Raw genomic sequence first — 20,658 nt, 5'->3', positions numbered from 1 at the left:
TGAAATTTATGATATCACCTGTATTTTATTTTGAAAAATCAACAATGCCTCAAGATTCTGTTCCATATTTCACATTTACACAAAGACAGTTCAGGTTGCATCAGTGTTTATTTGTTTTACTAGTTGTGTAAATGCAAAATTGTACTGAAAAATTTATTTTTATATGTGAAAAAACAAAAACCAGGAAGTATTACAGGCTCATCTGACTAGAAAGCCTGTACAGTTTTCAAAAAAATTGCAGACACAGAGATTTCTTTACCACTGGTGTGGAAACAATATTGCATTTACTGTCTTTACCTCTCAGTCTGTCATGTTTCATAGCTCAGTGACTGAATTTACCTCAGACGTTACAGTGTTTTCATTATCTGCTGCATGTACTGAATAAACTGCTTTTCCAAAGTGGAAAAGTTCCACAAACTGTACCAGATATCTGGATCTACTAGCCGTCAACCAGCACATAATATCTCTGGAAATTTAACATAGTAATTGATCTGCAATAGCACCTTTTTATCTTGGCGGTCTCATAATTTTTGCTATTCACACACATATTCAAACACCAGTGATGGCAGAGCCACTAGGCAAGGTTCTCACCTACCATCGGGAGGAAATCAGAGGCTCAGTGGGAACAGGAGGACCTAGAGATTGAAACATCAGCCTTATGATAAGGGAGCAACCCGCTGCACCATCTGAGCCTCAGCCGCCCCAAAGGTAAGATAAGGTCCTCACAACAGAACCTAACATTAACCTAACATTATAAAGAGGAACCCAATAATTTCTATATGATTGACAGGGAGATGCAAAACCTCCGACACAAACAGGCTCAAAGGTGGGCGGCCATCTGGTGAGGCCGGTATAGAGAGACAACAAATAATAAACATCATTGCTGTGGCCAGAAGCCACAGAAACATACAGCGTGGTTTTTAAGTCTGATCTGAAACTGTGAGTTGATTCCTCAGGAGAGGGGCCTGAAAGCTGAAGGCTTTACCACCCATTTTACTTTTGGAAACCATAGGAAACGCAAGCAGGCCTGCACTCTAAGACCAAAGCACTCCATGTCTGTGAGGTCTTTAAATATGATGCAGCTTGGTCATTAAGTGCTTTGTGTGTCAGGAGAAGGAGTTTAAATTATTTTCTTGGATTTACAGAAAGCCAATGAAGAGTAGCTAATATGGGAGTAATATGAACTCTGTTGCTAAATCCTGTGTGTTCCCCATGATCATGAGTCCTTGGGAAAATCCAATCACAACTACTGTTTTGGGGTCAGCACCTGTACAAGAAAAATGGGTGGATTCATTTTCAAATTCATTTTTGTTTAAAGATGATGTTTGATCAAAACAGAAAACTGTGTAATATAATGTAGATTAAGTATCATTTCTGGTCAAATGGGACCTCAAAATCTGACAAGGTCCATTTAGAGGCTTTTAGAGGATTAGTGGTGTCACAGTCAGAAAAACTCAGTTAGGCACAATGTATTGTGCTATTGTGAGGTGTTGGACTGAACGGTTATAACTACTGTGGTGAGGAGCCGTGTGCATGTTTGCAGTGAAGGATAAAACAATAGTGTAACTGTAGGCTGAGCGCTCTGCTGTCCTGTGGGTGCCTCATTAGTGGTGTGAGTCATCGTCGGCGCAGAAATCGAGTGAATGCAAATGAGATGTGATGGAAGGCCTCTCCCCGGGTGGCACAAGCAGAGCACACCTCCAGTGACTACCGTACTATAAATCATCCCTGTGTCAATGTCTCAGCGTTCATCATCTGAACTCCCATTAGACACCCAAACTGTGCAGACCGTCATAAACCAAAGATTAGAAAAAGAAAAAAAAAAAACATGAGCGTGTAAAGAGGCAACAATATGTACACAGTGGTTTACAGAGATGTCAAGAAGCGAAGCTGGCAGAAGGACAATGTCTCGCTTGCTGTGAGTATCTTAAAGTAGGACTACACTCAAAGAGCTCAGATCTATTTGGTGAAACTGCTTGCTGAGAGAGCAAAGTGACTGCTTTAATGCAGAATAGGGTTTATTCACTTTGAATCAACTGCTGCCCTGTCCAAAACCCAAAGAGATCATGTTTGATTAGCTGTGTGAAATCATTATTGATTTTAGTTGGTTAGAGCACAAAGCGTGTGTGTGTGAGTACTGTATGTGTGGCTGTGTGTGCGCTTTGGGAATGCACAATAAAATGTGTACTGTAGCAAATCTATGCTCATTTTACTTTCTAATTACATCTTTATTTTCCATTTGGCAGGCAGCCCGAGCTTCATTATCAGTCACTCTATTTTTTATTTTTTTTCTCCACCAAGCCCAGATTACTGTACAGTTGTTGCAGCGGTACAGTCTGTAGGAGGAGGTGTGCCTGACCTCAGAGCACATGCTGTCCTCCCTGCAGACCAGAGGTCACCAGGATCATAGCCAGCACATTAATCTGAGTGTAAAATGAATAGATCAATGCGCTCAGGCAGCATTGTCCTCCATTATCATCATTAGGACTGGAATGAGCTAAAAAGTGATCAGCAAAATGGCTACGTCTTGTTTTTTAAAAATGGGTTGTACATGTGACTGAGTTATGATAGAAGACAGGAGATGGATAAAATGTGCCAGTAAATGGAACGAAAGACAGGATTCACAAAGAAATATCCAGGTCTCAAGCATATTTTACAATGGTAGGCACCTCTTTTTCATACATGTCCAATTCTAATATTAAATCAAGAAATTACCTTCATTGTTCAACAGCAGGACCAATCAAGTTTTTTTTACTCTTTTATTCTGAGCCAGATTTTCTGACAGTTTCTGCATCATTTTACGTGGAATATAATGAGCATGCCCACAACCATATGCTGCACATCTTTATATCAATAAAGCAACTTTAATAAAACCATATGCTGTTTATAACACCGTGGATAATCCATGATAACATTATCCAGCAGGTTCAGTCTATTTACCTTTACCTCCAGTGGTCTGTGCACCGTACGGTTTCCATGGTAATATTCTTCAGCATCATTTGTGTTTGAATAAAGAAACACTTGTGATTGCAATATGAGGATGAAATGCCTCATGAATAAATCTTGCTGTACAATAATCTTTTTATCTGGAACACTTTGTACGTTTACAAAGGCACTTAGCATCAGTCATCCACCACCACCCTGCACGCATTTTGCACACAAACAAGCAAGAGAAATGAAGGAAGAAATCTGTCGACATAACAAATAATTGCATGAAGTGCTTCTCAGTAGTGGCGGAGAGTGGTTTTACATATTCCTGCAAAGGTTGAGTGGTAAAACCCCCAAAAATGAAGGGGTTTCATTGAGGATCAGGGACGCTCTCTATACCTTCTCCATGTCGGTCGTTTCATTTCTTCCCAGCATCTCAGATCAGCCACACAGTGACCCCCGCCAGGCTGAGTTTGCTTTGCAGAGCTGTGAAACCATGTGAGTTTTGTCTCGTCCCCAGCGTTACCCAAAGTTTTCCTCTTCGCTGATCTGAAGCCCTTCAGAGAGGAAGAAGTTTCTTATGTAGTGCAAAGCCTCCCGCTCCTGCTGTGTTGACTGTCATTACATTTCATCTTCACAGCACGACACTATTCAGAAATATTAATATCTACACAACACATATGTTAATCCTGAGTATTTCCAAGTATCCTGCAGAGAATGCTCTATTCGCAAATACTGGTGAATTTTTTTCTCACTTCTTTACTTGTCTGTATTTTCATCATTAGCAGAACTCGGTTTGTGATGGACGAGAAAGTCAAAGATTATATGGCAGCATAGAAAATCTGAACGTGGAGATCAAAATAAAAGATTGTGAGGAATCTCTGGTAATGAGGGCTGAAACAATTATGATTTAAAAATCCTCTTAAAATAAGAAGACTGGAGAAAAACATTTGACTTGAATATGGTATCTGTTATGCATGAGCTGAGGCCTCATGTCCTTTGAGTGAGATGCACCGTCAGAATTATTAATGAGGACTAAACCCAAGCTAACTGAGCGTTGAAAGGGTCTCATGATTTGTGATGAATTTTAAAGAATCATCCACTCACCCACACAGTCGCACAGCGGAAAGGAAATGCAATTTTACAATCCTGCCAGTCAAGTCGGATTAAGTCCAGTGAGAACGACTCACGAAATGCCTTTAAACTACAAACCAGTGACAAAGAGAGAGCAGCCACTCGAGATGTCACAACACAGACTTGAACACAGTAAAAAAAAAATTGGACCCACTAAAACCAAAGTGGGTAAAACTAATGCCCCGAAACTCATCATTCACTTGACTGTCAATGATACAGCAGGATTCAATATTACAAACTCAAGCTGCTGTACTGCAGTACAAGTATTGAAAGGGAAAATAGGAAGCCGATTGCCTGTTTTCGAAACCACTCCTGTAGATGATTTATTAGCAATTACTTGCCTGTCAAACTTTGGGTTATTCTGCATGGTGAAACCAGAGGAGGGATCCATCTAAAACTGCAATAACTGGTGTTTTTGGCCACTTGGGGGTCGCTCAGAAAAGCTGTGGATATATGTTTATATATATGTTTATATATATATATATGTCTCTTTTAATTTAAGAGTTGCTTTTACAAATCCAAAAGCTACTTAGTAACATTATCATGGAGTTTTTCTGGTTACCTGAGTCCAAGTCTCTTTTTGCTCTATTTTTGGTCTCTACCAACTTCTGAGGAAAATATCTGACACTTTGGCTTTTAAACGCTCCCTTAACCATCAGCTAGTCGCTGCCTATCCTTCTGCTGTTTGGTGCAGACCAAGCAGCACGCAGAGCTGCAACAGCTCTCACTGGAGACATTATGTTTTCGGGTTGTCTGACCATACGTACGTACGCCTGTATGTCCATCCCATTCTCATGAATGCAATGAGGAACACCTTCAGGCAATTTCTTCAAACATGGCACAAATGTTCACTTGGTCCAAAGGATGAACTGATCGGATTTTGGCGGTCAAAGGTCACAGTGACATACAAAACCTGTTTCTAGCCATAACTCAAAAATGCCTTTTATACAAATGTCTTGAATGCATGAAAGGATTTCTTCAATGTCAGCTTTACATATAAAATATAAGTCTGGACAGATATGGATATATACTGCAAATTGACTGCTGGTGAAGGCATACAAACACGAGGCTATACTTGTAGCTTCGCCCTGAAATTATCCACTGAAAACAGTCACGTGCTGCAGTCAAAAACGGCACCATGTGAGTCCTGACAGTGAACCTACACAGTAAACAATTGAGCACTATCTTGTTTTCACATTATCATTTGTTTTTTGTCTGTTGAGCAAAAATGTAAGGGATTGATTAAACAGTGTGTTTATCTGCTGCAGGATGACCTTTCTTACTGCAATCAGAGTCAGCATGCTCGGTAACCAACAAACTGCATTCACTTCTTGTTGCCATATCTTGAGCTAACTACTTTAGTGTGTGGTATTATTGGAGTTTAAGCTAACGTTAGCAGCTCTGTCTGACTTTCTGTGGGACTTAGGAAAGCCAATTCGCACTAAATGGTTTGCAGCCATTGTTACTTTTACGTTACACCTGTGCTTTTCCTGCTATGATCTCGTGAAATGTCTGCTGTGAAAATGCTCTATTAATTAATGGGTAGCAGAAGCCTGATTTTCCATACTGCTGTCTGACATCAATAATCTTTTTTTATTTTATTTTGTAAAGGTTATATGTTGTGTACATTTAGCTGTTTATTTCCACCTCAAATAGATTTGCACCATTTAATTAGTTATTGAGACTAAGTTCAAATTTAGCTACGCATGAAGGATTTGGTCATTGATAAATCCTTTTTCATTTGATTCTAATTATTAAGGAATTTATTCTCTTGTTTTAAACCCCTGATTACATCTCTCTTAATTAATTGCTTTCCGAATCAGTTTAAGACTCTGTGAGCCCTCCATAACACATACTCCTTCATGTTTATTTGTGTTGACCCCTGGGGTTGTGCAGAAGTGAAGAGATAAACATGTTTTTGATGCATTCCCTATATGCATGTACAGTATACTTGGTGCGTATGCGGGTAATCACAAGCAATCGTTGCCATTTTTTCATCAGTTACATTAAATAGCCACATTACTGCAAGAAGAACAACAACAGCGCTTTAAAAATCAAACTGTATCTTGCGGAGATCCACCGTTTAGCCACTGTGTTTTGGAGTTCCAGCACAGAGAGCATTGATTTTCTGAATGCTGGAGGTTGAGCTTACGGAGGTAAATACACGACATACTGAAAGACTTTCCCTCCTTGAAAACCAGTAGTATTACTTTCGCACAAAAATAAGAAGTTAAACGTTTGGGACTGCTGTAAAACACAAAACTACATCCAGGCACGTAATCCGAAGTCCCTGATGGAAAATTTAATATGAAAAGAAGTTTTTTTTCAATACTCAAGAGGTTCCATCAGCAGAGGATGACATGCTGATGTTTTCTATGAGGACAGGTGCTTTGCCTTAAGCAGCGAACTCCTCCCCGAGAGAGAGAACAGAAAATAAATCATACATTCATATGTAAGAAGCGGCTGCCGTTTGTATTCTTCTCCCTGGTTGGCTAGCTCTTCTCTCGTGAACATCAGCAGGATGTGTTGACTCTTCATGACTGGGATCCAGTGTTGAATCAGAGCTGTGGTTTCAGGCATGAAGAACAGGAGGAACAGGAGGGGTCCTAAAGGAACAGGCTGCAGTCTATTCTGGGACGTTTTGTTTAACCCAATTACAGTGTCAGTGTGAGCCGACTGAACCAACACAAGTCAGGTGATGTGCCTGCTTTGAAAAGTGGGGCAACAATCTTACAGACATGGAGATGTGATACAACCAAAACAAGGTTTTATACACTGGGACAAGGAGAAACTACATTAGACTACTGTGCAGGATTACCTCATGGAGCATGGAGAAGGAAAAGGCAGGTTCAGGTTAACATGCAATAATAGCTCAGGTCTCCCTCATGACAGCTCGCAACACCTTTCTGTGACCTTGTCTGCTATCGCTTTTGTCATCGCTTCCATCTGCCGAAAACTCCTGCAGCAAAATAGACAAATCACATTCTTAGCGAGATGGCTTTCCACATCTTCATCTATTTCAAAATATATGTTCACTCAAAGATAAGCTTTCAATAGAGCCCTCAAGCCTGGTTGCAGCAACAATGAAAGCATAGAGCCGGTAAATAAACAAAGACAAGGCAGCGCCACCTGAGGCCCTGTTATTTGAAATCTGTGAGAGTTTCAATTTGGAGAGTTTTTCTTTGCAAGCAAATGAGGTGATCATTTGTGAGAAGCCAACGGTGATGCGGGGATATGAAAACCTGGCTGCTTGTGGGAGGCACGGCTTTGAAAAGAATCTCAACCATGAGCTGCTCTGTTTAACTGCACTGATGCGCTTTTCCCTCAGCATCCACCCTCCAGCCATCCACCTGAGAAAGCACTTTAGGAGCTACTGAAGTAGGGCACATGACAGTTTTGCCGCTGTTTCTCTTTTGTCAGTTTAAACTGTGCCGTACCTTCAGCCCAAATACCACTCTCAGGTCCCAGATATGAATCAAAGCATCATCCCAAAGTGTTTCATCTCTCCCTTCCACAGCCAGACTCCTACAGTACTTCACTACTCCTGTGAGGCATAGAGTTTGCCCATTTAATCTCACATCGTTTTAATTTAATGTCAGAGATAGGAAGGTCGCCTGTGTAATTAAGTGATACATTAACCCAAGTTATGGAGATAAAATAAGTGTGTTAGTATGTGTGTTCCTGCTTATAATCTCTATATATACATCTGTATGGAGAGTATATAATTGTATCTTTCTTTATTTGCATGTCTGTCTTACTTTTAGTTTGAAAACTTCAGTAAATATCATTCTGTTTTCAGCATTTACCTTTATTTTCATGCATAAACAGCCATAAAGCTACAATTACCACTACTGCTACCACTAATAATACAGCCCGGTATCACGTCAAAGTGTGTAATACACCTGATAGTCCACTACAGTGTAACATGTCAGTGTCACGATTTGCCTGGTGTAGGCGTAGGAAGTTAACACGATGACAAGACTTTTACCAAGTAGATCAAAGTTCAAATCTGCAAGAAAACAAAAGCCAATTTGAATTTATTCTAAGTAGCGTAGGTAAGTTACTTCCATAACATTACGTATTTAACTTTTGTAGCCGAACGTATGTTATGTAACGTGAAGTACATAATGTTACTTAATATTTTTTTGAACCCAAGCCCAGATTTATTTTAACCCTAACCTCATGTTTTTTTGTTGTCTAATCCACAGACTGTATATAAAAGTGGACGCAGCTTTGGGGTAGAAAAGTGAAGCCAGTGCCAAAGTGCCTTAAACTGCAATATCACCGAGGGCCACTAGAGGTTGGCTCCAAAAAGGCTCCGGCTCCATAAAATACCATTCGACTTCTTTTATGAACAACAAATTTAATAATTTATTTTTACACGTCATTATGGTGTCATTCACCAAAGTCACTCCTTGTTATTCATTTTCTGGAGGTCCAACTGAAAATAATCCCATCATTAATTAGATATGAGGCCTCAACAAGCTGTATGTTTGGGGGAGTGTCTGTTTGATTGACAGGCCTGTGGAGCACCTCAGGATTCTGCTATAGCTGGTCTCATATTCACCGCTCGCTCCTCTCCAGCTTGTCCAAATATGGTAACTTCTGGCTCCAAAAGACTGCGACAGCCAAAATCCGAACTCGAGTTTTCATAACAGCAGCTCACAAACCAATGGGTGACATCACTGTTGTTTGCCAATTAGTCTAAATCAAAGGCCTAGGCGAGGCAAAATGTGACACTGACACGTTTGTAGCGGACTGGTGGGTGTGTTACATGCTTTGGTATAATAATAGGTTGAACACTAATTAAATTGTTACAATATTTTGTATTGATTTCCAAGTGAATATCACTTAAACACCACCGCTTCAACACACAACCTGATCAAATGATTTTCCCGTAACCACACCTACAGAGAGGTGGTAAATACTCTTTACTGTTGCGTGGTGTAATCTATACAGATGTGGGGGTGCTGGGAGTGCTGGGAAAGCTCACCGTGTGTGTCGTCCAAATGAAAAGGTGATTTTTCGCTGTCTCCCTGGTGTGGACAAACGCCTCGATGCCATGGACTCTGTGTCACTATGCCTCGGGGAAATCATTAATGTTCCAGGTTAATGCTGAGTGATGGTGCTGCAGTAAGACAGGCAGCACAGCAGATGTGGGGGACTTGTTAGCAACTTTATTTGCCATTGTACCCTTCAACAGGCACCACTCTTAATTAGGTCTCCGTGGATAACGGCAGGCATCTGGACTCTTTGCTCACGAACGGACTGAATGATGTCCTTTTGTGCTCTCATTGCCACACACACACACACACACACACACACACACACACACACACATGCATACACACGTGCACACACTGCTCCCTTACTTTATTTCATGCTTGTTTGAGTAGTAGCACACTAATGGCATGAGTGGCACGGTTGGTGCTATCACTCCATCTAGTGGTTGTTTTGACTTTCATGAGAAAAACATGGACACTGCATTGCACACACTGCACCAGCAGCATGACTGTAGTGCCCCCTGTAAGCTTTTTGTTCCACATTTATGCACGTCTACCGAGTTTTTCACAGGATCTCTTTTATCTCTCTTAGTTCACTTATCTAAATGCAGAATCATGCATTGACTGTGCATTTCTGTCCAAATATAATTGATCCCTCTGTGTACAGTCTTTACACTCTCATTGGTCTGACCGGCCACAATATGTAAAAATCAATGGAGCACTGAGGAGGGTAGGTGACGTGAGCTGCAGTCTGATCAGGCAGTACACATAAATAAATACACAGTAGATCTATCTGCGATAAATAACAGTTATTCCATAAAGATGCATTTTAAAGCTGCACTGGTCACTATTTCATATTAACGACTGCTCAATTTATCAAGTGTCATGTGAAGGGTGCAGTTTCCAGTGAGAAACCCACAGAGAAGAATTCAATTGGTATCCTATTTGAACTTGCTGGTAAACATGCGGGAGCATTTAGCAGGTAGAAAGACTGATATTTCCCTCAGGAATCAGAGACTGAAACAGATATTAAAGCGAAATGAATTTTAGACACATCTCCACATGAAAGTTGCTCTGTGTTGGCTGGATGAAGGTATATTTTATCCATAACAACGTTATAAGCTGACAAAAAGTCAGTGCTGTGTTTGTCGCACTGATACATTTTTAAGATTATTTTATTCAATGTTGCCTTTGCCACTATTGATATTACTGCTGAATTTAATTTAGGCACATATACCTTCCAACTTGGCACCAATGCTGTTAAATAAAGGTATAATATTTGATTACGTTTAAAGGTATTAACTTACTGTAAACTTCAGTGTGGACTGTGCTGACAGGTCATCATTGTAAATGAGAATTGGTTCTCAATTGATTTTACCTGGTTAAATAAAGGTCAAAAAAAAAAAAAAAAAAAAAAAAAAAAAAAAAAGCAGCCTGGCGTGCATATTAAACAAATGCAATTACTTTTTGCCCAAAGAAAATACATAATTAAATTTCCTCAATATATCACTTGATTTGTTTTCATTGGATTTATTTAATTTCAAATATTTGAAGCAAACTGCAGGAAGGACACAACAACACTAAGCATTGAAACATTTAGAGTTTCAGTACGGTGGGGGGAAAATAAAACAAGTGTGGAATGAATGAAGTTTAAGACTCATATTGCAGTTAAATAAAACATTTTAATACAATTAAGTGAGAGTAAGATAAACTCAGTGATGTGCTCCAAACCAAATAAATATAATAAAAGAATAAAATTGGAATGTATTTAGCAGTACCATGGAGGTAGGTGTTGGATTTACAATCATCTTTACTGTAGTTCGCTGCTCGCTGACTGAGTTTGGTATCGTTAGTCATAACAGCATGAAAGCATTAATGGCACAGTAAGAAAAATAAGACACTAAGAACAAATCAGGAATGGAAATATTATCTTTTTTTTTTTTTTTCGTAAACATCTTTCATATGTGTTTTAAGGCACCTAAAAAAACAAGTATTTACAAAGGGATGTGAAGAGAAGAAGTGCTGCTGGGTCTTATATGTAGCACATACAGGTGCTCTTTGGATACTTCAGGTGTTTTGTGCTTATTCCATCTTGTGAAGGGCTCACTGCTCCGGTGGAACATGTAAAAAAATCTAAAATACAAGTCTCCTTTAAAACATTCAACAAACGCTTTGCAACAGCGACCCTGGTGAAGACCTACATGGGTTGCAACGTGTTGATCATTGTAAATACATCGTGCCATGTAAAATAATGGCATTATAGAGAATTGCATTTTACATCTTTGACTGAGAACATATTTCCCCAATGAACAACGGGTATTATTTACAAGATGGAATATTTACAGTTGGTTCTTTGTTATAAGGAATGATTTATGTGTTAAAGCTAATTCAGAAATCCAGGTAATACCCCTTTAAATCGGCACATTTCCTCATTTGTACAATTCCTGTGTGAATGGCATCAATAAAGTGCTAAATAGTAAACTGTGGTCCCTCAGTATTAGAAGAAAAATAGACTTACATTTTAGTATGTAAGTGTTGTCAGACACATTTTTTAAAAAAGTACCTTTTTCATAAAATACAAGACATCAGAAAAACATAAGACCCAGCTGACAGCAGTGTTGAACTGAGAAGACAAAGCTGTAGTGTCGGAGCAGAACAAGATCTGCGTTAGTTTGTTTTCTACATTCAGAAATAAGTCTCTCATGTTGGCAAATATGTCCTCTAATAGTCTTTGCTTACATTCCTCTTTGAATCCAGCGAAGGAAGATTGCCCTGACAATATGTCATACACGTGGTAGCACAGTAAGTCACAGACTTATTTCAGTACAGGTTTGCTTCAGCAAGTCCATCTGAAAGGAGACAGAGGTGTATTAGTGAAACATGAATTTAATATCTGCAAATATTTCTTTATCAAACTAGGACATTTTTTTTTGGTATGAGGACTGTTTGGTGGGAATTACCTCGCAGAAGGCTCCGCTGCATGTAGTGGTTGAGTTGATGCAACCCAGTGTTTTGGTCATGGTGTCCCAACTGCATACTGAAGGGTTCCGGGGCGATACTGCCTGTGGTGAACTGCTCTGCGGGCAGCGGGTCCTCTGCCATGATGCCGAGGGGCTCCAGCTCCTCCCGACGTGCCTCGCTCCTGCTGCACACTGAGCCCTGCTGGTAGCTTTTTCTCCTGACCATGTCCAGGTCTTTCAGGATGCTGTCGAAGACACCGTCGCCGAGGACCAACTCCTGCTTGGGAAGCGGGACCAAGGGGAGAGGAGGGTTGCGGGGCCAGTTACAGGTGGTGGTGGCGGCTGCAGGTTGAAGTGGATTGAGAGTGTGGTGCATGTCGAAGCTGCTGGCCAGGGAGGAAATCTGCTGAGCCAGGATACTGATCTCGGCCTGCTCCCTCTCGTTGAACTGGTCAGACTCTGTGGATATGGGTGACTGGTTGGGGGTGAGAAGGCAGGGATGTATGGGCGCATGAATATGAGGAACGTGATGCAACTGGACGACGCTGCCCCCTTGTGGCTGCTCAACCAGGCTGAACTCGTCCGGATGCAGAGCGCAGTCCACCGGGCTCTCACACATGTCGGACACAGACAGACAGTCTGGAACTAATCGAGCATCGGATGTACAAGCCTGGAAGTCATTGGAGGAGGAGAGCGGGGAGAGGGCAGTGAGCAAACCGAAGGTTCCACGGTCAAAGGTGTGTTCGGCAGCTGCTGGGAGGGAGGCGGAGGGTGATTGGTGACAGGTGCGCCCTGCCTCTGGGTAGGAGTAATAGGAGGGAGAGCCCTCGGGGGAGGACAGCAGCTGATCTGTGGATTCAGGCACATCTATCAGGAGGTCATGGCCGAGCTCCTCATGCTGCGGAGTGGAGCTGGAGGAGGCTGGGCTGTAGGGAGGGGTGAAGAGAGCGGGGCTGTCACCCAAGGGAACAGGTGAGCTATTGCTTCGGGAGGAGGTGCACAGCAAGTAGTATATGTCTTGTTCAGACTCCCTCCTCGCTCTGGCACCTGGCTCCTCGCTTTGGCTGTTCGATGTCCTCTGCCTCTTGAAACATTTAGTGGTGTAGCTCTGAGTGTGTGGCGCCTGCTGAGCAAAATGGGTGGAATTTGGAAGAGATGCCGGCCTGAAGGCATCGCTGCTGATTTTCTTCTGCAGAAATGTAGCCTCCGTTTCACTGCGAGATCAGAACAAAGTGTTACGAGTCTGCGTTTTTACACCGAGAAGCAGCGAAACATTTCTTACACACACACTTCAGGTTTGTAGGAGAAGTTGATCGTACCTGATGATGAACTTAGTGCAGCTGATGCTCTGACACTCCGAGTCCTTGTTAGCTCGAACGTAGATCCAGCTCCATGACAGATCCGTGCGCTGGAGTCTAAGCACCATCTCTACCTGGAAACCCTCATCTGCCTGTACTGAAAGAAACATTCATGATTATCATAACAATGCACACTCGTTAAGCAGCACTGCTTTCCTAAATACTCTCCTGTGAGCTTAAAAAAATAACGTAAAATTAACAGAAATAAAAATGGCTTTTCTTGTTCTGTCCTCAGAAAATGAGCTGGACTAACTTGTGTCTTAAGAGAAAGCTGGCTGCGCCAAAAAAAGAAACACTGACGTCAGTGATTACATCTCATTTCTTCAGGCATCAATAACTGAAAATTCAAGTCCTCATTGTGGTATGAATAAATGATGACGGTGATATGTGTTTGATGAACCAAACGGAAGACTGAAATGTCAAAACGTTTTGATGTTTTTGGATGAAACGGAACAACTTTTTTTGCAGTGTACTTACTTAAACTTCTGTGAGAATCTGCGCTCAGTGACAGATCTTCAGGATGAACTAAACTGTACCACGATCGACCGATCAGTTCATCTGCTGAATACCCCAAAAAATATGAAACACTGGAAAATAAAAACATGAAACTGTCAGAAAACTGTATGAGAACATTTCAATTATCTGCTTAGAAAGCGTGTGTGTGTGTGTGTGTGTGTGTGTGTGTGTGTGTGTGTGTGTGTGTGTGTGTGAAGGTACCTGTATGACAGCTGAGTGAAGCTCATATCCAGTCTGTGTGTGCTGGTAAAGCTGTGAGAGAAGAGCGAGTCTGCGCTCCTCAGGCGGTTCACTGTGGGGGTGCAGAGGGCCACGAACAAAGGCCCGGTGGCGGGAGAGGCTGCAGGGGAGGACGGACAGGGCTGAGGGAAGAACTGGAAGCTGCCTCGGACCAGCATGGAGCTGCAGCTGCCATGTTGCAACTTGAAGGCTTTGGAGGTTTGCATGCAACATATAAAGCTCCTGTCTGAAGAAAAATAAACATGGCAGTCGTAAGAAGAGGATTAGTTACATTACTATGAAGTAAAAGATTTAAAAATCGGTGCTTTGTGTGGCATTTCTAGATCATATAACGACATTATATTTCACCTTGTGTATCACTACGTCAGATTTTGGGTGAAATAGACTTTATTCATGACTCGGAATGGAAAAAAGGCAGAAAAAAAAGGCCATTTCATGCAGTAATCCCAGTTTAAAATGCCACACCAAGCAATCTCAAAGTGAAATCTGAGTCTTTAATGTTACCTGATGACGAGTTGTTTTCAATGTCCAGGTTTGATTTGACAGTATCCACATCCGAGCGCTCCACCATGTCATATAAGGTGTCTCCTTGAAGCACATCAACCTGGAAAACATACAAGATTTCCTGTCAGCTACAACAGAGTCAGACTTAATAACCCCCCAAAAAAGACACTTTATTTAACCAAAAGACTCACCATGGAAAGACCCAGGTATTCATCGACGTTTTCGGACACATACACCAGAATGCCCTGCGTGGTCGTGACCAAGACGAAGCCGTGCAGGGCGTGAAGAAAGGCCTCGTACGGCAGAGAGCCGTGTGATCGCTCCCCAGCTGGGAGCCCTGAGGAAGGGAGAGAGTGAGTTCAACCTCGGCTACGCTGTGTGCATCTCTGCAGGCTGTCACATCTGCTACCGCCGATATGCTCCCTAAGGAACTGCAAATGTAAATCAGAAGTTCAGAGATGACTAGAACCGAGGTGTGAAGGCTCACCCTGGAAGAGAACAGACTTCCTGATGTAGGTGCAGATGGCAGCCATGGAGTGCAGGTAGGAGAGGCGCTCCTGGTCCTCCTGGGTGATGGGCAGGAGGGCGCGCATACTCCTGATCTCACGATTGATGTGGTCTCGTCGAGCTTTGGAGGCTCCTTTGGTGGATCTGTGAGAGATCATGGTCGCTGAGGTCAGAGGAACTGACGAAAGCAAATCTGGGGAGCCAAACTTCTGTCTACTGCCACGCTTGCATTTCAAGTTATAAAAATCAATCAGAGGTCATTTTCTTCCACATGGCAAGTTTAAAAAGAAAAAAAAAATCACATGAAGACAAGAAGAGCAATTGGCCTGAGCTGATCCAGCCTCTTTGTCACAGTTAAGCCTGGCGTCTCGTCCCCACAAGCTACAGCGGACTTTGAATATCAAGGGTTCCTATGGAAACGGCTGATATGAGGTGCTGCCGTGTCTGCAGCAGAGATGAAGGCTCTCAGTAGACTGTCAGCGTGATCGGGATCTGTCTGGGTCCATCCACAGAGAGCCTGGGGCTTTTATAGCTGCCAGGGCTTCAGCGTGGGCGTCACACACAAAGGGGGGAGGCTGGGCTTCTTGTGCTCCATGCTCCATCATTGCCTTATAAAGTGGGTGTCCTCAGAGTGGGGCGCCCCACGTCACAAGGACACAGAGTGCCACAAAAGGAGAATCATACTTTGCATGTTCACCATGGAGAGTTTTTAGGATACAAATATCAAACCGAGTGACGTGGATATGAATATCAGAACACTTTTAATTCACAGACACACTTTACATCCCTAATGATATTATTAGGTATGAATCAAAGTGATTTTTAAGAGTGGCTCTGCTCCAAATGCCTCGTCATTGTGGCTGGATCAATATGGAGGCTATCACAGGCTGCAGACTGGAGAAACCTGGATGAAGTGCTGCCTCTTGTTCATGCACTGCACCCAGCAGAGTTTGGGTCTGAACTGATCTCAGCAGCCATGTGTTGATTCAGCCACAAGAGGACACGGAGCAGGGAGGGAAGAAGAGCGTCACTGACCTGAACCTCGTGCAGTCAGAGCCGCGGTGATCCTCGGGCAGATGGTGGGACGTGCACGGAGCGCTCACATGACATTTGCAGGAGTTGCACCAAAAAGTCATTTTTTTGTTGTTTTTGTTTTCACGCTGACGTTTTCACTTCACGTAAAAATGTTAGTGTTTGGTATCAGACATGGATCAGAATAGAAACTAAAAGTCGAAAAATGGCAATCCAGAGTTCAGGTTTCCTACACTGTGCAGTGAGAACTGATTAAAACATTGGATTTATGAACAGTGGAAGTTCTCAGCCTGAGAAGAAACTACAACCTGACTTCATCTCCTACGTCTGCGGACTCGAGTCTGGATGATGAGTGGCAGGCACTTTGCGCACGACCCTCCTTTTAAAGGCTAAAAACCCGACACCTCTCATCCAGCTCAGTCGGAGGGGAAGAGAAAAAGCTACATGGGATAAAGTTACTTGTTGTGACGCGCTGACAAATGATCGAGGCGGGTTATGTTTATTGAAAGGAGTCCGAAAAATAACGCGTCAAGATTGGACGCAGGATCCGCTTCGGCAAATTAAAGTGGCGCATGTCATTAAAATAGAAGAAATATGTGGGTGAAAAAAGGTGGTGTTCCAGTGTTTGCAGGTACTGATCCGTGTGAATAATAGTATTTATTCAGAAAAAGTGTTGGTTCTTGAGGAAACCTTCAAATATCACTGTGACTGCTGTTGATTTGTCCTGGTACTGCAACCATTAGTTGTTGTTGGAAGTAAACACATCCCGAGGGCTTAGTTGGGTGTTTATTTTTCACTCAGCACCCACATTTAAATATTTATTATTACAATTTGTACACACTTTTAAAAGTTGCTGAGACATTAAGCTACTTTCTTACCTTAGTGGCTGAACTCAGATATTTTACTTGAATAAAAGGACCGATTCTGCACTGTAAAAAACAAATCTGCTTTTAGATGTAGGAAAAGTAGTAAAATAGTGAAAGTAGAGCATCAGCTATATGTACTACTTAAAGCAGAAGGTAAAGGAAAATAATAAATTGCATTATTAATATTGATGTATAAATGTGGAAACTCTGCTGAGGGGAGCTCTTTTTAAACATAGTTTACAGATAGTTTACTTCACTGGTTCTCAACCTGGAGGTCGGGGCCCCTACTAAGGGTCACTAGATAAATCTGAAGGGTCGTGACATGATTAATAAGGGATGAACATATAATAAAATATATTGTATATAATGTTGCACCTTGTAAACTCATGCTGTTATTTATATGATGTCATGATATGAAAAATGATTAAAACTATCAAGTAAATGTAGTGTGGTCTAAAACTGGAATACGAGTGCAGGTGACAAACTAAAGAAATTACCATAAATTATTATTTTTATACTATATAAGGACATATTAAACATGTCATATGTTATATGGACTTTGCAAACAAGCGTGTGTTTTTTTTTTGCCAAAAATCATTCAAAGACAAGAAGTATAGTAATGGTTAACACAGTCACTAACTTCCTGCGAGACAAACTTATAAAACTGCAACATCACAAAGACTTCTTTGGGTTTTTAAATGCTGCACAAAAAAAACATATGACCAAATTCTGTATATAAACCTGTTGTAAAGCTAAAGTCTCTGAGCCTCTAAAAAAAAGTTTCATTATATGGAGTAGACTTTTCCATTCAAAGTGTTCCCTTACTCTACTGCAGCTTCGGTAAAGATATTAAATATTTATATTTATATGGGACAAAATAAATGAAATGAAGAATCAACATATTTATGGACCTACATGTCTCTTAATGATTGTTTTTGACTACCTGTTCAGTTCACTGTTGAACTTGTCGGTTTGTTTGTCAACGTTTGAGCTAGACCTCAAAAAATACTTCAACTAATCAAAACACAAAACATTACGTCAAACTTTTCCCTCTAACAAGATGCATTACATCAACACGCCTACTTGGATGTCCGTTGAAGCACGGAGACAACCAGCCCCACTCTCCTTTACACACCCATTAGGTCAGTACAACACAATAACAGGGTGACTGGACACCAAGAAATCAAATGTGCATCAAAGAGAATGTTTGTGTGGAACAATCTGGGACAACGTATGCAGTTTGATTGACATCCATCACAGTCCAATAACTGCCTTCCTTACAGCCTTTGGACAAAAGTCACATTTTTGAGAAGCGTCTGTCCTGCAGGGTTGACTCCTAAAAAGTAGAGCCAATCAATTTGTGGGACATCGTCTTATTATGTGGGACACAGAACAAGGGCAAAAAAAATGCTGTGCAGTCTGACAAAGTGGGACATCTGGTCACCTTAAAATAATGACATGGAAGCTGCAACATGGTAAGAATACAGGCATGTTGTTGAGAAGATACAGCGTTTACACTGTGATGTCACCGTCATTCACAGACAGCAGAGAACGCAGCTTCGGTGCATGATGGTTTAATTTCTAAAACAGACTTGTGAGGCAGTCAGCTATGGCAGTTTATCTTCAAAGGGCTTTAACTGTGTGCATATTAGTCACTCAATTAAACCCCTGCTGGAAGGGGAATTAAGCTACAGGTCTGCAAAAATGACGCACTGAGGCAGAGCGCCTCAGTCACTCACACAAAATTAGTTCCTCCAGCAGATGAACAGATTACGGGCATCGCAAAACATGACGAAAGCATGCCAATAACTTCACAGAAAGGCCGACACACATCTTTGAGCAGTTATATTTGTAGGTACATTATCTGCATGCTTTTAAAGTTTGCCTGTCGTGTTATGAAATGGTAACTTGTTGCTTTCTTTTCTCTCCTCCAAGGGCCTCTTTTCTCAAATCCCCCATTTAGTGGCCTCAACAACACCAAGAGCAGAGAACTAGAACTTGAGCAAAGGGGGCTGGACACTGATATGGGTGACAAGACAAAACAAATCACTCTGAACAAATCCTCAGCCTGATTCTCAAGGGCCGGTGGGATCGTCTGAGTCCTGAGGGGAAATTAGAGCGTAATGTGGCCGAGCGTCTCCCCGCATTAGCGCCTGGGTCGCTGATCCAGGCAGGCTCCGGGGCCAGACAAGAGGGTGGGGGGGTGGGGGGGCAAAAAGCTCTGCCCTTGCTTCCTGTGCGCGGCGGGACCAGGCGGGACAGGGTGTCTCTGCTGCCTCTCTAAAGAGCTGACCCTCCGTCTGTGGCCTGCACTTAACACGGCAGATAACACTGGCTTTATAGCACGGGGCTGCTGACAGACAGGAACAAACTGCCAGGCCACCGCTCGTAGCAGGGACAGAAGACTGTGGAGCTGGGGTTCAGGGTGAGACACTTTCTGAAGATGGGGGGACCCCCCCACCCCCCACAAGGCAGCCACACGCGACACATTATAGTCTGAGGGGCCAGTTTGGTGGCAACATGACTGCCACAAGTACCCAGTGAGGTAGACGGCGAGGGCAATCAGACAGGCCGGCTGGAGGAGATGTGGCTGGATTTCAGCAGGAAGCAGAAAGCGTGGGGTTCAAAGACCTGGCGACTGTTAAAGTGCAATATAGAGTAGCTCCGAGAGGAGACTTCAGTCCAGAGGACACGAGGTGGAAACATGTCCACTGCAAGTTTTGGCTCGATTATAACTCATTAGTTTGGTTTTATCATTTAATTTTCTTTAAAGGCTTCTTATTTGGTATTATGTTCCTTTGAAAGGATGTTACAGCATGGTGTAGAGAGAGCGTTTCGAACTTCAATTGTTGTTGTTGTTTTCCCAAAATAAATTTCCACTTTACTCACTCACAGCATGAGCAAGTCATCTTGTGATCTCTTCTCCTTCGAGCTGTTCCAGTCACTTTGCATGTCGACAGCAATTTCACTCTCAAATAACAGCAACCAATTGCTCGCAGAGGAGACGGAAATAAATCGGACACACATTATTGTCCAGCTCTCTGTGAACAGTCCTCCAAGCAGAGCTCTCTTTCAGGTTCACAACGGTGTCAGTTGTGCTTTGTGAGGGATGATGATCGCAGCTCAAATGTTTACGCTGTGCAGTTTTCTGAATGTTACGTGAAATAAAAAGCTCATTTCAATCATCTGATTTTGTATCCCTGCTGTAAAATACATGACATGAACAAATCAAAACAGAGAGGAGAAAAACTCTTATTCAATTGTTTGTCGAGTCTAAAGATGCGTATCTACTTCTTTTTTTTTTTTTAAACCCTGCGTTTGCATAGACAACAAGCTGCATAGTGAACATCATTTTTTCGCATATTTGTCTTTGTACTTTACGTCGTACTGAAGGATTCCACAAGAGTGAACACCAGAGATCTTCAGGACAGAACAGAACTTCCAGATTTGCATGATGTTGTGATAAAAAAAAAACAACTGCTAAACCAGCTCAAGCTCTGATAACTGCGTCGCATCCTCATACTGCCCCCAACGTTCACGCACGTATCGCATCTTGCGGACGTCTTGACCGAATCCGCACAGCTTCGGAAATCATCAGTGGACACCAACG

At 42.1% G+C, this 20,658-nt stretch overlaps 1 protein-coding gene across 1 annotated transcript; it reads right to left on the bottom strand.

Moving 5' to 3' along the window:
• Positions 1-10,727: 10,727 nt before the first annotated feature.
• npas4l (neuronal PAS domain protein 4 like) lies at positions 10,728-15,635 on the bottom strand. Its single transcript, XM_069145069.1, has 8 exons — positions 15,131-15,635; positions 14,835-14,980; positions 14,644-14,743; positions 14,101-14,365; positions 13,861-13,970; positions 13,345-13,480; positions 12,026-13,239; positions 10,728-11,914 (listed from the first exon to the last, which is right to left on the bottom strand). Exons 1-8 carry the CDS (start codon positions 15,306-15,308, stop codon positions 11,886-11,888), a joined length of 2,178 nt encoding a protein of 725 aa, XP_069001170.1. The 5' UTR covers positions 15,309-15,635; the 3' UTR covers positions 10,728-11,885.
• Positions 15,636-20,658: the final 5,023 nt, after the last annotated feature.

Source organism: Embiotoca jacksoni, unplaced genomic scaffold, assembly GCF_022577435.1.
Source record: "Embiotoca jacksoni isolate LCO1_2020_lvr unplaced genomic scaffold, fEmbJac1.0.p SCAF_12, whole genome shotgun sequence".
Classification (NCBI taxonomy): Eukaryota; Metazoa; Chordata; class Actinopteri; family Embiotocidae; genus Embiotoca; species Embiotoca jacksoni.
The sequence above is the reverse complement of the archived record's forward strand: the minus strand, read 5'-3'. Positions and strand labels throughout refer to the sequence as shown.